The following is a 16085-nucleotide window of genomic DNA, read 5'->3' as shown; positions in this document are numbered from 1 at the left end:
CATGGCAGAAGTACCCTGTGACCTTAAGTTCCCTGTGTGAGCATCTCTGTAAATGGGTAAGAAGTGAGCAGCAGGCTGCTGATCACCATAACACTTTGCTTCCACCCTGGCCCCCAAAGCTGAACTTTTTTGCCTAGAGACTTCCAGACAACTCCAGTGACAGCCACATCACACCAAACCAAGATCAAGCCCCAAGATGGTCTCTAGACCCTGGGCTAGCAGATGCCACAAGACACAGGAAGCCATGCTGAAAACATTCCAGGGCTTTCTATATCATACAGAGCTTTCATGCATGGGAAACAGCATGCTTGGATGACAAACGGCTCCAAAGGAACAAGGAGGCCGCCTCGCATTCTTGCAGCATTTCTACTCAGGAGGCAAGTAAATGTCTTGGTGTGCTCGTTCCTTTGGCTCTGGTGATCATTTGATCCAAGACGTCTCTCAGGTTTTCAGAGTGCTACCTACTGACAAGGGCTTTGCCAAATACGTGAACCCAAGAACACCTACCTCATGAACAAGTGCCAAGGCAAAGCAGAGAGCCCACCCACACAAGGAGAGCTTCAGTGAACTGCCCAGGGCTGCCCCTTGGCTTAGGCTCTCACCATGGCCACAGCTGTCACAATAGTTTCCTGAAAGGTTCACCCAGCAGTGGACAGGCAGGATACCCTCTGAGATATGGTAACACCTCAGCCCGCTCTTGGGTTAGGGTTATAGCATACACAGAATTGGGTACAGGGGAGCACAAAATGGCCACAGCTTCTGCCCCCACAGAGGCTGCATTCCTGTCATGGAAAGGTAATGAGGCGGGGCGGGAGGCGGCGGGGGCAGTTCAGTCACAGTGAGCAGTGTCCATGGCTGTGATGCACAGGAGTTTAGCAGCATAGCACTGCAGCAGGTTATGATGGAGACCATGCTAACTTAATCTGGGGTGTTGGCATAGGCTCTCTGTGAAGATGGCCTGGATGTGGGAGTCAGATGGGTGGACAGGGTGGAACTGAGGAGAGCCTTCCTGGTGGCAGCATCAATGGGGCTGTTAGGTGAAGTCAAGCTGTGCTGGTAAGGCTGGAGGAAATAGAACCCCCAAGATCTGGCAGAGGTGGCAAGGCTGGTAGGACAGGTGGCAGCAGGCAGGACTCTGCCAATGGAGGAAAAATGGCCTGTGAACACCTGGGAGCCATGGGCCACCAAGAATCCAGTTTACAGTCCCAAAGGATGGCATCTACCCCTGCTCTGGGGTAGATCATGGACCACAGAGGGTGATAGGATCGTGGGGTGATGGAAGAAGCCTGGGCAGGTACTGTGGCTGACTTCTTCCTTGCCAGTCATTCCAGGCTCCACAACCCTCCAGCAGGGCAGTGTACCCACAATGCACTCACTCAGACACATGAGTTAGGTGCTTTAGGGTTACTATTGCTGTGACAAGACACCATGACCAAAAGGCAAGTTGGGGAAGAAAGGGTTTATTTGGCTTATCCTTCCATATTGCTGCTTATTACTGAAGGGAGTCAGGACAGGAACTCAAACAGGGCAGGGACCTGGGGGCAGGAGCTGATGCAGAGGCCATGGAGGGGTGCTGCTTACTGGCTTGCTCACCCTGCTTTCTTATAAAGCCCAGTACCACCAGCCCAAGGATGGTGCCACCTGTAATGAGCTGGGCCATCTCCCATTGGCCACTAATTAAGTCATGCACAGGAAGATTGTCTATAACCTGATATTATGGAGGCATTTTCCCAGTTGAGCTCTCTCCTCTCAGATGACTGGGTCAAGTTGACATAAAACCTTTCAGCACATCAGGTAATGGCATTTCCCCCTACTGTGCACACTCCTAATCTTACACAGTTGGTATTCTGGCTAACAGGCAGTTCTAACTACCCAAGATTATCATATTTCCTAAATATAAATTATAGTTCAAGCCAGTTGGTGGCGGCACATGCCTTTAATGCCAGCAGAGGCAGGTGCCAAGGCTACACAGATCAACCCTGTCTTTAAAATACCGGGGGAAAAAAAGTACAGCTCAAAGGATAAACCAAACTCCATCAGTTAAAATTAAGACAAACTTTCATTTAACATATCGGTCATCACAATACCCAACAGAAAAGGTGTTACAATCTAAATGTCTGCTGATTTATGGCCATAAAATGAAATGGCTCCTTAAAATGTTATGTCCCCGATGGCTGTGGCATTTAAGGCTTCCTCTCATGTCCTACCTCCTACCCTGACTCCTCTCCCTCTACTCAGATAGTGGCAGAGCCCTCAGCTACAGCCACTGTTCACACTGTACCTGCTGCTGAGGCTGCAAACATATTTCTAGTCACACGAGCTGCTTATCTGAGACATCTCAGGCTCTCCACGGCCTCAGGGAATCATATGCTGTAGTCACGTCCTATGCTGTAGTCACGAAGTCCTCACAATCTGACCTCAGCTGCCTTTTAGCCAAGAGTGACTCATATCCCACCTACTGTTCCCTAAATGTGCCCCACTGATTGGTTCCTCTTTGCTCTGGCACCGCAGAATAAGGTGACTGTCAAGTGCCACCTCTTCCACCACATCTGTCCTAAATCTGACCCAACAGCCATTCTGTGACTACCAAGTTTGACCCTAAACTTAAAAAAAAAAAAAAAAAAAAAAGATGTATTTATTTTATGTATGAGTGCTCTATCTGCATGTATGGCTGCATGCCAGAAGAGGGTATCAGATCACATTACAGATGGTTGTGAGCCACCCTGTGTTGCCGGGAATTGAACTCAAGACCTCTGGAAAAGCACACAGTGTGATTAACCCCTGAGCCATCTCTCATGCTATTATCAGTATCGAGTCTTGTGAGCTCTACCCTCCCTGCTGGCTCAGGGTCAGTGGCTAGGAATTCCCTCCAGGCTCAGTGCAGTCATCTTCCTGGTACCTCCCCACTGGCCACGTAAGGCAACTGTTCCCAGGCTATAATCCCAGGCAGCTCAACTCCTTCTCTTTCTCATGGCTTCCACGGGCCTATGACCACTGGACTCTAGGCAGGGAATTCAGAAAACTGCAGGCATCTAGAAGACATTCCTGGTAAGTCACTGTGAGACACACTTCATGCTATCACCTAATTTGTGTCAGTCATGAAAAATCTAAATGCCAAAAGTGTGCTCACTAAGTGTGGAAAAAGGACAAATGCAGCTTCTCCCTTTAACACCCAGCAAATAAGCCCCACTTGACAACTAGACCTTCTACTTTCCAGTCCTCGTATTAATATTTACTTATTTATTTATTTATATTTATTGTCTTAACTAATGTCACCTTTCACCCACAAGTAAGAGAGAATTCTACCAGAAGAACTGGTCCATCTAATATACTAGTGCCAGCCCCACCCCACTCCCCCCCCCCGCCTCCCCAATCTTTCCTTTGGAACTTTCAAACTTTCCCTTCCCTCCTTCGCTCCCTCTTATACCCCCACTGTTTGAGACGAGCTTCAAACTTGTGATATAATTAAAGGAGTCCTTGACAGAAAGGTGAGCCTTCTGACTCTATTTCCCAAGTAATGAGTGTTCCACCAGGTGCAGTTGATATGTGTGTGCAAGTTGCGCGCGCGCGCGCACACACACACACACACACACACACACACACACACACACACACACACAGAGCAGAGAGAGTCAGACGGAGGGGTGGAAAGAGGAGGGAGATGGTGCTCTTTTGTTCCTGAAACTGTCACCACCTCTCCCTCACCTTTAAGTCACCCTTGGGCCTTCCAGCCCCACACCCATCATTTATCCTCTTCCCCCACAGATCTAGGATGGACCCCAGAGTCTAGAAACTCTGCCATTTGGTAAGATGACCAAGCCCAATTGTCAGAAAAGGCTAAGTGTCAGCAGAAACTACAGTGTGAACAGAGCCTAGGCTTCTAGCCACCTCAGTTCCTAAAGCCAGAGCTTGCCTCAAGTGACACCCCTGGAGTTGAGGAGATCTCAGGAGTCATCCTACCTTTGCCTGTCCCAGTAATATCTTCTTGGACACTTCTTGGCTTCACACCCCCATACCACCCTCTGGCACTCCTGTCCTGCCCAGACCTCTGTATTGCTTTCGCAGATCTAGCGTCCCCCTGTCCGCTCTACTGAAAGCCTGACTTTCCTCCATTTTGACAACAGTTTAGTCTTACTGAGCGTAGCCCCTTTATCCTCCTGTCTCCATGACTGTTTGGCTCTTAAACTATACGCTCATCATCATCATCATCTGCAGCGTGCGGTATTTAGTGACCAGATGCACCATTTACCTCCCCGCCCTTCTTCTCAGCTACCATGTTCACGGGCACATGCCAGGACCTTCATCTTCTCAGGTTCTGTCTCCCAGGTTACAATCCCAGGCAGCTCTCCTTTTCCTGAATGAACAGGTATCTTCTCAGGGATTTCACATACCTACGCTTGTTGACTTCAGGCAGGGAGCTCAGAGGACTTGCTGGCATCTAGGGAGCCACTCCTGGTAAGCCATGTGTGAGAAACACTTCATAATCACATCTCATCTGTGTCACTCATGAGACATCTGACACATCAAAAGTGGCCCTGGGATATCACCTAGTGGACCTCTCCTTTTGGGTATGAGCTCATTATTACAACAGAAACTCTGAAACCATACTTGGCCTGAGAATACCCAAAGTGTGGCTTGTCCGAAACCCTCAAACTTATGGGAGTATGCACCAACTTCAGCTGCTTAGTGCTAGTACCATGGTATTACCAGAATAGAGTGCCCACTGTGTGCTAGATAGTCACCCAGGAACTCTACATGCCATTGTTAACCGAGCACAATGTCCTGCTTGCAGCCTCATAGAGTTAATGCTAAGGTACATGTGAACATTAAGAATTCAACATAAGGGGCTAGAGAGATGGCTCAGTGGTTAAGACCATAGGCTCCTCTTCTGGAAGACTCTGGTTCAATTCCCAGCACCCACATGGTAGCTCACATCACAACCAAATTCTAGTGCATTGGCATATATGCATGACAAATGACATAAATGCACATAAAATAAATTTAAAAAAAGAAGTCAACATAAACACGATCAAAATATACTTTATGAAAACATTTTAATATAAAAATATAAGCAAGTACGTGGGGAAAAAAAGAATTCAATGTAAGGATCTCTGCATTAAGTACTGAGTTTAAGCAAATCTGGACTCCTGGCTAAGCTTCAAATTACCTTCAGTTCAGTCGTTTCAAGCAATGTTTGTTACTGACATTTCTGTGGAAGCGGCCGAAATGAGACTGTCAAGTGAAAGTAATTCTCTGCCCACAGAGCAGGGCTAAAAACGCTGCGTGCCCTGCCTCTTTGAGTCAGTTGTCAGATGCCAGAGTTATTCTGGGAATAAAAGCCTGAGGCACAGCCCTGTCCAAATACTCCAGGGTCCCCATCGGCTTGGCAGGGCAGTGTACACCCGAAGCCAACAGCGAGCCGCGGCAGGGCTGCCCACAAGGCTTTCTCTCCATCTCACGGGAATGCTAACGTAAGGAGTAATGATTAGAGGGTTTTTATTTTTTTTAATGCCCTTGTGGAACAAATCCAATCTTACTCCTGTCATTAACACTGAGCACACAGGAGAACTTCAGAGCAGTGTCCTGTGTTGTCTGACGACAGTGATTTTTCAGCATCAGGAAGGTCCGATATGAGGAATAAGAAAGTCTGGCTGCTGTATATACAGAACGAGGCAGAAGCGCCAACATGGTGGGGTCTGAGGACTGCTGCTGAGCATGCTCAAAGCCTCAAAGCTATGCAGCCCACAACTGTTGCATGTTTCATGTTTTCCTCATCATCGTGATAAATACTGGAGAGACCTGAACTCCGGTATGCCCAGTCCTCACTCTCAGCTGCCACAGAGGCCTTGAACACAAAGCTCTGCAGGATGAAGGCACTTCTTCTCTTGCTCCACACACATTCATTCATTCATTCTCACAGGTAACACGGCATTGCTATTTTAAAGTGAAAATACCAAGAAAACAACTAGATCACACTTTGCTATGATGCGCATATTTCGCTGTGGTCCGAAAATGTGTTGAAAGGGGTAGAAAAGTCCAAACAATGGTCATGTCACAGAGAAGAGACTTCTATAGACTTTAGCAGTGAAAATATCTCTCTGGTCTTGCAATTAAAAACTCCTAGTGTACAAACCCACGTGTCTTCCCTGAATTTCAGAAATAGCAATTTGGAAACAAATGCTAGGAATTACCCAAGCTGCTCTCATCTTGTCTCTCTTCAGGACACATCTTTTACCTCGCACGAAAACTGTCTGGGGACTGTCCCTGCAACAAGAGCCAGGGAAGTTCAGGACCAAAGGTCTGTTAGCTGGCGCCTCCATCTCCTGTCTCTCCTGTCTCATGGACCCTCACTTGGATGTCCAGTACTTAAGCCTCTTCCTGTATTTACCAAGGTGTGACACTAGGAGGCGGCAGGCAGCTGCCTCTCTCACCACAGGAGGACACTGTGTTCCAGAAAACTGGAAGGACTTTTCATAGCTTCTCCATTTTCTGATCTTGCTTATATCATAGTCAAAAAAGACTCAAATGGTATACACTCACTTATGTCTGGCCACTAGCCCAAGGACATGTCCCATGAAAAGCTTTACTTATCAGGAAAGTGGGATAGAGGGGAGGACATCCTATTGGGACTCTAGGTGAGAGAAGTATGGGAGAATGGGGAAATATAAGGGTCCAGAGGGCCCTAGAAACCTACAAGAAGAACATTATGATAAGCAGATCTGGGTCCAGGGGTTCTGCTCAAACTATGGCACCAGCCAAGGACTATATGTGCAGTAAACATTGAACCCTTACCCAGATCTAGCCAATGGACAGGACATTCTCCACAGTTGAGTCTAAAGTGGGGACTGACTTTCACACAAACTCTGGTGCCAAATATTTGACCACGTCCCCTTGATGGGAAGGCCCTGTGGCACTCAGAGGAAGGATAGCAGGCTACCAAGAAGAGATTTGATACCCTATGATCATATAGAGGGGAAGGAGGTCCCCCTCAGTCACAGTCATAGCAGAGGGGAGGAGGGGGAAAGTGAGGAGGAGGGAGGAATGGGAGGAGACAAGGGATGGGATAACTATTGAGAGATAATATGAATGAATTAATTTTAAAAAAGTAAAAAATAAAATATGTTCAATTTTCCCAACATGCAGGATGGGTAGCCTTGTATTTTCAGAGCCATGGATGAAGACTAGATGAGAAAGGACTCTTATGAATCCCCAGGATCAGATAACTGACCATGGGTTACCCAACTCACACCTAAGAGAAAAATCACAGAAGGGGGCAGAGAGAGTGTCGGTACCAAAGGCCCGGGATGCTTGCTGTTAGTGTCACCTAATCATGACAGGGAAATGTACCTATGAACTCTCAACAACATAGTTATCTGAATAAGGCTGGCACAATAACATCACCAGTGGACATGTCAATGTGGGCAGAATAGTTCCATGGGCCCCGCTCCAAGATGAAAAGCTACAGGTAGTCAGTGGCTGCTGAGAGGGGAGAATTAGACCCTCTAGGGACAAGCTCCTGTACAGGTGTCCAGTCTAGTGCTCAGCCCAGGAAAGAATCCTTGGGCTCTCCCAACCATGGCTTACCTGCCTGCCAACTGTTCCAGGCAAATGCATTAGGTGAAATGCCAGCCTAGCTCTGGGGCTTTCAGAAAATAAAACCAAATGAAACCAAACCAAACCAAACCAACCAAACAAAAAAACCCAAAACCCCAAGGATATGGAGAGTCGATCTGGGCCATGGGCCAGGAACAAGGGATCTAGATTAGCCAAGGTGCCAGGGACCGCAGCAAATATCCTTAAGTTTATGCTCTTTTGTAGCATGTAAACTGTGGGCCAAAAATCATTCGTCTCTTCCCATGATGCACTGTGACAGATACACCATGCAGCCATTTGTGAAAGTTTCAACCTTAACATCTAGTAGTCTTTTTTGTTTTAAACGTCTAGTATTCATTTTTTAACTTCTAGTATTCTTTTTTTTTTTTTTTTAACTTCTAGTATTCTTTATAACCTTATTCCCTTGAAATTATCAGAATTATGGTGGCGAGTCTGGTTTAGGGCACAGGATTCATGCCGCCGGAATCTTGAGCACAGAGGCATGCAAAAGAACTGGGGGGGACCCAGGCTGACAAGGCAATGCTGGTGAGGAACGCCATGAACCCCGAAACCTTCCTCTTCATCTTGTCAGGCATCAATGGCAGCGATTATCCTCCCTGTAATGCTCATGTTTCAAACCCCATCCTCACACAGACCACAAGGGCATCACTTTCTACGAGGCACAGAAAATGCAGTATTTGAAAACTTGTGGTCTAATTTGACTACAGATCTAATTTGACTCAGTTGGTTAGTCAGGAGATACAAACTTTAAAACAGTTCAACTCAAAAGGTAATGCATGTGTTGAAAACCAGCATCCAGCTTTATGTTTAAGTTATTTAATAGATCAATAAACTGCTAAATTTATCAATAAACTTTAAAATGCCTTGTCAAGTTTAATTTATTACTAAATTTATCAGTAAGCACGAGACATGTTTAAAACATCAATCAGCCTTCTAGACAGAGGTACCAAAAGGTTTTAGGTGATAGACTACAGAAAGGTGTCATTGTGACATTATCTCTAAATCCCTCATGCCCAGCCCAACACGGATACGTGAATGCTGCTAGATAATAAAGAAGGATGGCTATTCTCTTGCCACTTTCAAAATGAACTCCAACTTAAAATTTTCAAGGAACCCATTTTGAATATCAAATATTTGCTCTGGTGATTGAGGTACACCGTTCACGGTTTTATGCAGATTGGTCTTTTCTAGGGGCATAATCCTAAGCCCCATTCCACAGGAACAAATGCCCCGTGCATACTGCTCACCTGCCATGTCGATGGCAAAAGGCCTGTCTTCTCTCCACCCGGTGTACCAGCCAACAACTTTGCCATTTTTCACCAATGGACGTTCATAGCGTCGTCCGCCAACTAGGCCCACAGGCCAAACAGAAACCTTGCGGGTGGTCCGCATCTACAGAGGGGGAAAGAGATGTAAGTTTTGTTAATATGTACTGATCCATGTAGAAAGAATGAAGTTACTATGGTTTCAACATTGTGAGGTTTCTAAACAGAATCTCCCACCCCAGTTCACTGCCATTTGGCTTTCTCGGTGTCGTTGGCTTTGGGCTCAGTGTTCGTACAGATGGCCCAAGGCTTCAGAGAAATAAAGGCACAGTGGTGCTCATCTTTAGTCCCAGAACTTGGGAGGTGGAGACAGGTGGATCTTTGTGAATTTAATGCCAGCTAGGTCTACATAGTGACTTCCAGGACAGCCAGAGCTACATAGATCTGAAGATCTGAGAGAGAGAGACAGAGACAGAGACAGAGACAGAGAAAGACACACAGAAATAGACAGAGAACAGAGAGGCAAAGAAACAGAGAAGATAGACAGAACTAGATGTTAATGCCCAAATATCACTTATTTGAAGCCAACTTGTATTCATAAACTGTTTCCTATTTGTCTCAAAAGTGAATTTATTTAAGAAATAACTCCCCATTTTTAAAAGTGAGTCATTTATTCCCCAGGAAACTTGATGACTCAGTATGTGATGTCATTGAGAATGACTTTCTCCAAACTTTTCATTTCTGTAGACATATACCTTGGCTGGGAGGCAGAGGCAGACAGATCTTTTTGAGTTTAAGGCAACCTTGGTACATGTAAAAAGTGCCCAGGCTAACCAGGGCAACACAGTAAGACTTGTTTAATAAAATAAGAAAGGATTACAGAGCAAAGAATGTTAAAACTTGCAGGAGAAAAATGACAACTCATCAACAAAGGCAAACTCCTCTCACCTCTAGGTAGAAACAATAACTGTCGCAGAAGCATGCAACAATATACTTCAAGGCTTGAAAGCTAACATTCCTGACAACTAAGATATTATACCCAGCAAAGTTATCTTTTAAAAGTGACAAGTAAATAAAGACCTAAGGTAAGCACAAAAAGCCAAACAACACTAAGGTAACACATGGAAGAATAATCTTAAAGGGATTATACACAGAAAAGAAGAAGACACTAACAAGAGCTCAAGATAGAATAAATTTCATTAGAACAAGAGAAGCAAAAACCTGGGAGAAATTAATCTTCATTTCAGTGGATCAGAAAAACTTTGTGATGGATAAGGGATGAACTAATTTAAAAGAATCTGCTCAGTAGCAGCCTAATATAAGTGCATTTAACTTTTCCCCTTAGAAGATTAGTTGGTTGGACAAACAAACAAACAAACAAACAAACACTACCAAAAACCCAAACCAAGAAATGTCACATAGATAACGATGAAAGGTGAAAGGTGTAGAAAATGGTATTCCAAACGGAGGGGAACTGAAGACAAGCCAGAAGACAACAACTAAAAGCAATCCATATTCGTATATCTAATAAAGTAGACTGGAAGGAAAATTTTGTCAGATTAGATACGGAAGAAATAACCCATAAAAGATAAAACAATTACAAACCTATGTACCAACCGCTGACATCTAATGCTGCAACACAAGTGCTACTGCAGCCAAGGGAAGGATAGTTCAGAGGTTGTAATAATCAGGGATTCAATAGCTATCACCCAGAAAATACCCAACTTTGGAGTTAATTGTTCTGGATCGAATGGACCTCGGAGACATCTACTGAATACCCTGTCAGAGTGCACACTGCAGAGGTTATCTCAGCATTCCTTGGGACTGTCCCTGAAACAGAACCCAGTTTAGGCCATAAAGTTAAATCAGTCAATGACAAATGTGACTTAAGAGAGAACAGGGTCGCTTTTATTTTCTCTTATAGTTCCAGTGAGTTCCAGTCCAACATAACACTAAAAATTGATGGCACCAGGCAGGGAAGGCATGGTAGCAGGAACAGGAGGTTGGTCAGCCACATTGTGTCCACTCTTGGGAAACAGAGGTGAGCAGGAAGTAAGCCTAGGTCATCAAATCCTCAAGGTAGTTCCCAGTAACTCACAGCAAGGCTCCAACTCCTAAAGGTGCTAAAATTTTCTCAACCAGCACCACTAGCTGGGGTAGCAAGTGTTCAGACACATGAGTCTACAAGGAACGGTTCACATTTAAACCATAAAAATCAGTCTTAACAAATTCACAATCATTAGAGTGATTTCTTTCATATTATCAGATAATATTGGACAAAAACTAGAAATAAAACTTAACAATATGTGAAACTTGAACAATATACTCTTGAATGATCCGTGGAGTGTTGAGAAATTAGGGAGGCAATGAAATCTTCTTGGAATGAAAATACAAGCAATTACAACCTTTTGGATAGAGATTTCAAAGAAGCAAGTTTACAGAAGTTTACATAACAAACAGTAACAACACAGATAACTTAAAGCTGCTCCTTAGCATTGTAGAAAAACAAGAATATGCCAAAGACCAAGTGAGTACATGGAAAGAAAGTCTATTAGGGTATAAATTAATGAAATGCAGACTAAAAGGGCAAAATGAAGAGTCAATAAAACAGAGTTAGCTCTCTGAAAACATCAGCCAAGGGAAGAACCACATGATTATAGAGACACCAGTGAAACCCAGAGGATCATTAGGGAACATTTTAGAAACATATTCCAAAACAAAAACATGGAAAAACTAAGAGGAACAGATAAATTCCTAGACGCTCCTGATCTATTGAAATTAAATCAAGAGGATGTAAAGAACTTCCACAGCTGTGTAATGAGCAACAGAGACCGAAACATAAGTGACTCCCAAGAAAGTAAAGCCGTGGTCTAACCAACTCATTACTCATTCAGCTGGACCTTTGACAAACTTCAACATGTCTTCATGATAAAATTCCAGAAGAAATAGTAATAGCAGAATACCTTAATAAATGAAAAACTTGCAGCAATATTATACTAAGTGAGGAAAAACTCAAAGTATTTACCTAAAATCAGGAATGAGACAAAGGTACCTACCTGCCTTCTCTCCTTTTAATCAATACATTGATTGAGGCTTTAACTTGTAGAACAGTAAGGCAAGGGAAAGAAGTTAAAAAGGTGCAAATAGGAAAGGAAGGAATCAATATTCCTATCTGTAGAAGGCATGATCTTATATTTAAAAGATACTAAAGACCTCACTAAAAACCCATCCCTTTAAGAGTTTTAATACTTTTAGTCAAGTATCAAGATTCAAAATTGTCTTAGTTAGGGTTACTATTGCTGTGATGGAACACTGTGGGGAGAAAAGGGTTTATTCAGCTTACTCTTCCATACCACTGCTCATTATCAAAGGAAGTCAGGACAGGAATTTAAAAAGGGCAGGAAGCTGAGGCAGGAATTGATAGAGTGACCACACAGATGTGCTGCTGCTGGCTTGCTTCCCATGGCATGCTCAGTCTGCTTTCTTTTAGAACCCAGGACCACCAGCCCAGAGACAGCACCACCACAATAGGCTGGGCTCTCCTCTATTGATCACTAATTAAGAAAATGACCTACAGCATTTCCTCAACTGAGGCTGTTTTCTCTCTGATGGCTCTAGCTTGTGTCAAGGTGTCACCAAAGGCAGCCAGTACAATGCCCTCCCTGGCACACGGGGGCCCTCCTGGACCATGGGGGCCCTCCCTAGTACATGGGGTCCTCCCTGGCACACGGGGGCCCTCCCTGGCACACGGGGGCCCTCCCTAGAACACGGGGGCCCTCCCTGGCACACCGGGGCCCTCCCTGGCACACCGGGGCCCTCCCTGGCACACAGAGGCCCTCCCTAGCACACAGAGGCCCTCCCTAGCACACAGAGGCCCTCCCTAAGACACAGGGGCCTACCTAACCTGGGGCCTACCTAACACAGGTACTATCTTCTGCAACAAAACATCATGACCAAAAAGCAAGTTGGAGGGAAAAGGTTTTATTTGGCTTACACTTCCATATTGCGTTCACCAATGAAGAAAGAAGTCGGACAAAAACTCAAGCAGAGCTGGAATCTGGAGGCAGGAGCTGACGCAGAGGCCATGGAGGAGTACTTGCTCTACATGCTGTCTCAGCTTTTTTATAGAAGCCAGGACCATCAGCCAAGGGACGGCACCACCTGCGATAGGCTGGGCCCTCCCCCAATGATCACTCTTTGAGAAAATGCCTTACAGCTGGATCTCATGGAGGCATCACCTCAACTGAGGCTATTTCCCCTCTGATGGCTCTTGCTTCTGTTAAGTTGGCACACAAACCCAGGCAATACAGGGACCTACATAACACTAGGTCCTAGAATGCAGAGAAGTAGGTAGGTGATGCTTACTGGCTTGCTCCTCATGGATTGCTCAGGCTGATTTCTTGTAGAACCCAGGATCCTCAGCCCAAGAAACACCTCACCACAATGGGCTGGGCCCTTCCTGACTAATTACTCATTAAGAAGATGCCCTACAGGTTTGCCCACAGCCCAGTCTTATGGAGCCATTTTCTCACTTCTGAGTCTCTCTCCTCAGATGGCTTTAGCTTGAGTCAAGTTGACAGAAAACTACTCAGCACAAAAATCAACATACAAAAGTCAGTAGCTTTTTTTTTTAATATAGTAATAATGAGCTTGCTAAGAAACAAATCAGAATACGATCACACTCACAATAGCCTAAAGAAAATAAAAAGAATCAATCTACAGGTGAAATCTCTATAACAAAAACTTGAAGATTCTGGAGGAAAAGTGGAGGAAGTGTAGGAGGGAGCTAGGAGAGTTAGTGTGATGGAAATAGCTATATTACTGAAAAGCAGTCTACAGGCTCAACACCATTCCCATCAAAATGATGACATTATTCGTAGAAATAGAGGAAAAATACTCACATTTGTATGGAAGCACAGCTGACTCTGGATAGTGAAAACAATCCAAAGCAGAAGGAACAATGTGGCTGGTATCATAAAAGCAGACCTCAGATTATAATACAGGGAGACAAAGCACCAAATAGGCTACATGGAAAAGAGTACCCAGAGAGAATTTCATCAAGCCTCGGCCACCAATATTTGACAAAGATGTAAAGTATATTAAAATAGAGAGGCAGTTTCTTCAAGGAATGGAGTTAGGATGTCTCAGTGGCTAAGAGTGCAACCACAGCTGCATGTAGCTCCACCTCCAGGGAGATGCCGAACCTTTGCACATACCTCCCTCATCTCCTCATACAGACAGACCCACAACTAAAAAAGAATAAAAATCAAGTAAGGGAAGAGTTGATGCTGGATATCCACACGCAGAAGGATGTCACCCTGCACCAAAATTCAAAACCGATCAAAGACCTTAATACAGAAAAATGAAACAGTGGAACGGTTAGATTAAGACACAGGGAAATCACGCTGCAATACAGGCACAGGCAAAGAGTCTCTGAAAAGGACCCCAGCCACTCAGGAAATAATAGCAAGAATTGACAAATGGGATCACATGAAATTAAAAGCTTCTGCAGTGGAAAGCCATTTCCAGTGGAACAATAAGATAGACTACAGTACGGGAGAAAACTCTGTCAGCTGACACCTGGCAAGGGATTAATATCTGTAAAGGCCTAAAAAAAATCAAACCAACCAACCAACCAACCAACCAAAAAACACAAAACAAATCATGCAATTAATAAGTGGGAAAAATTAGTGGAACTGGAAATTCCCAATAGCAGAAACAATTAATACACGAGAAAGATGTTTAACACCCTTAGCTGGAAGGGAAAGGAAAACACAAAACAAAACTGAGAGGCAGGCTTGGTGGCACAGGCCTGTAATTCCAGCCTTTGGGCGGCAAACACAGGTGGCTCTCTGTGAGCCTGGGGCCAGCATCATTTACATAATGAATTCCAGACTAGCTAAGGCTACACATTACATGTGAGACCATGTCTCAAAATAAAGAAGGAAATAAAATTTAAAAGTACACTTAGATTACATCTCACAACAGTTACGATGACTACAAACAAGGGGGGACACGCTGGCAAGAATGTGGAGGGGGGGGGACAAACAAAACCCTCATAAACTGTTGGAGGGTTGAAATTAATCCAGATACTGGAGAAACCAGGATGAAGACTCCTCAAAATGTTGAAAATGTACCTGCCCCATGAGTTGGCTCTACAGGCATATACCTGCAGAAAGTGGCATTCACAAGGTACACAGATCAAGCCCAGCCACATCTACTGTAGCACCTCTCGCAGTGCCAAGGTAGGCAGTCGGTCCAGATGTGTATCAGCAGATGAGTGAAGAACTGTGCATCAGACAGACACACAGCATAGTTCCATTCAGTCATCAAGAAAACAATGTATGTGTCACTCACAGGAAAATACATGCATAGAGGACAACAGTAAAGACCCTAAAGGTCCCTGGATAGATTGTGAGAAAAGCTGGAGTTAGAAGATGGAGTCAGGGCAGGGCTCCATAAGATGTCTAGGGATGTTACAGAGAACTAGCAGACACAACAAGCTTGTATGCTCTACAATGACAATGTTTACAAAAATGACCAGATTATCCATTGGACAGGATCTAGAACAGTGGTTCTCAATCTGTGGGTCTCGACCCCTTTGGGGTTGAATGACCTTTTCATAGGGATCACATATCAGACATCCTGCATAGTGGACATTTACATTATGATTCATAACAGTAGCAAAATTACAATTATGAAGTAACAACAAAATAATTTTATGGCTGGGGCTCTCCACAGCACAAGGCATGGTATTAAAGGGTAGCAGCGTTAGGAAGGTTGAGAGCCACTGATATAGAACCACCAAGAAAACAAGCCTGTGTCTGAGGATCACTTTGGCAAGAATTCTTGAAGTGGGACTACCCACTGCAAGGTAGGGCAGGACCGTTCCTTGTGCTGTAGGGCAGGGCTACAGAAAAGAGGGGAGCCTTCGCTGAGCCAAATGCTCCTTTCTCCCTCCTCCCTGACAGCGGGTGCACTGTGAGCAGCCTTGAGCTTTGGCTGCCATGACTTTCCTGCTTTGTTCTACCGTACGCTGGAACTACACACCACAATAAACCCTCACTCTCTTGAGCTGCCTGTTATGTATTTTATACACGCAATGAGGAGAGTCACTTAATATAGATACATAACAAAATGCCTCAATATATACGCATGCATATGTATCTATACATATGTATACATGCATGCATATACATATATAAA

General features: G+C 44.5%; 1 protein-coding gene across 1 annotated transcript in view; it reads right to left on the bottom strand.

Annotated features, from left to right (window-relative positions):
• Nucleotides 1–16085, bottom strand: part of B3gat2 (beta-1,3-glucuronyltransferase 2) — a 70329-nt gene that overhangs the window by 20714 nt on the left and 33530 nt on the right. The window contains exon 2 of the mRNA XM_051152977.1: nucleotides 8862–9006. Within this exon, the coding sequence (XP_051008934.1) occupies nucleotides 8862–9006 (145 nt within the window). The remainder of the gene's footprint in view (nucleotides 1–8861; nucleotides 9007–16085) is intronic.

Source organism: Acomys russatus, chromosome 11 (assembly GCF_903995435.1).
Source record: "Acomys russatus chromosome 11, mAcoRus1.1, whole genome shotgun sequence".
In the NCBI taxonomy this organism is placed as follows: Eukaryota; Metazoa; Chordata; class Mammalia; order Rodentia; family Muridae; genus Acomys; species Acomys russatus.
The sequence above is the reverse complement of the archived record's forward strand: the minus strand, read 5'-3'. Positions and strand labels throughout refer to the sequence as shown.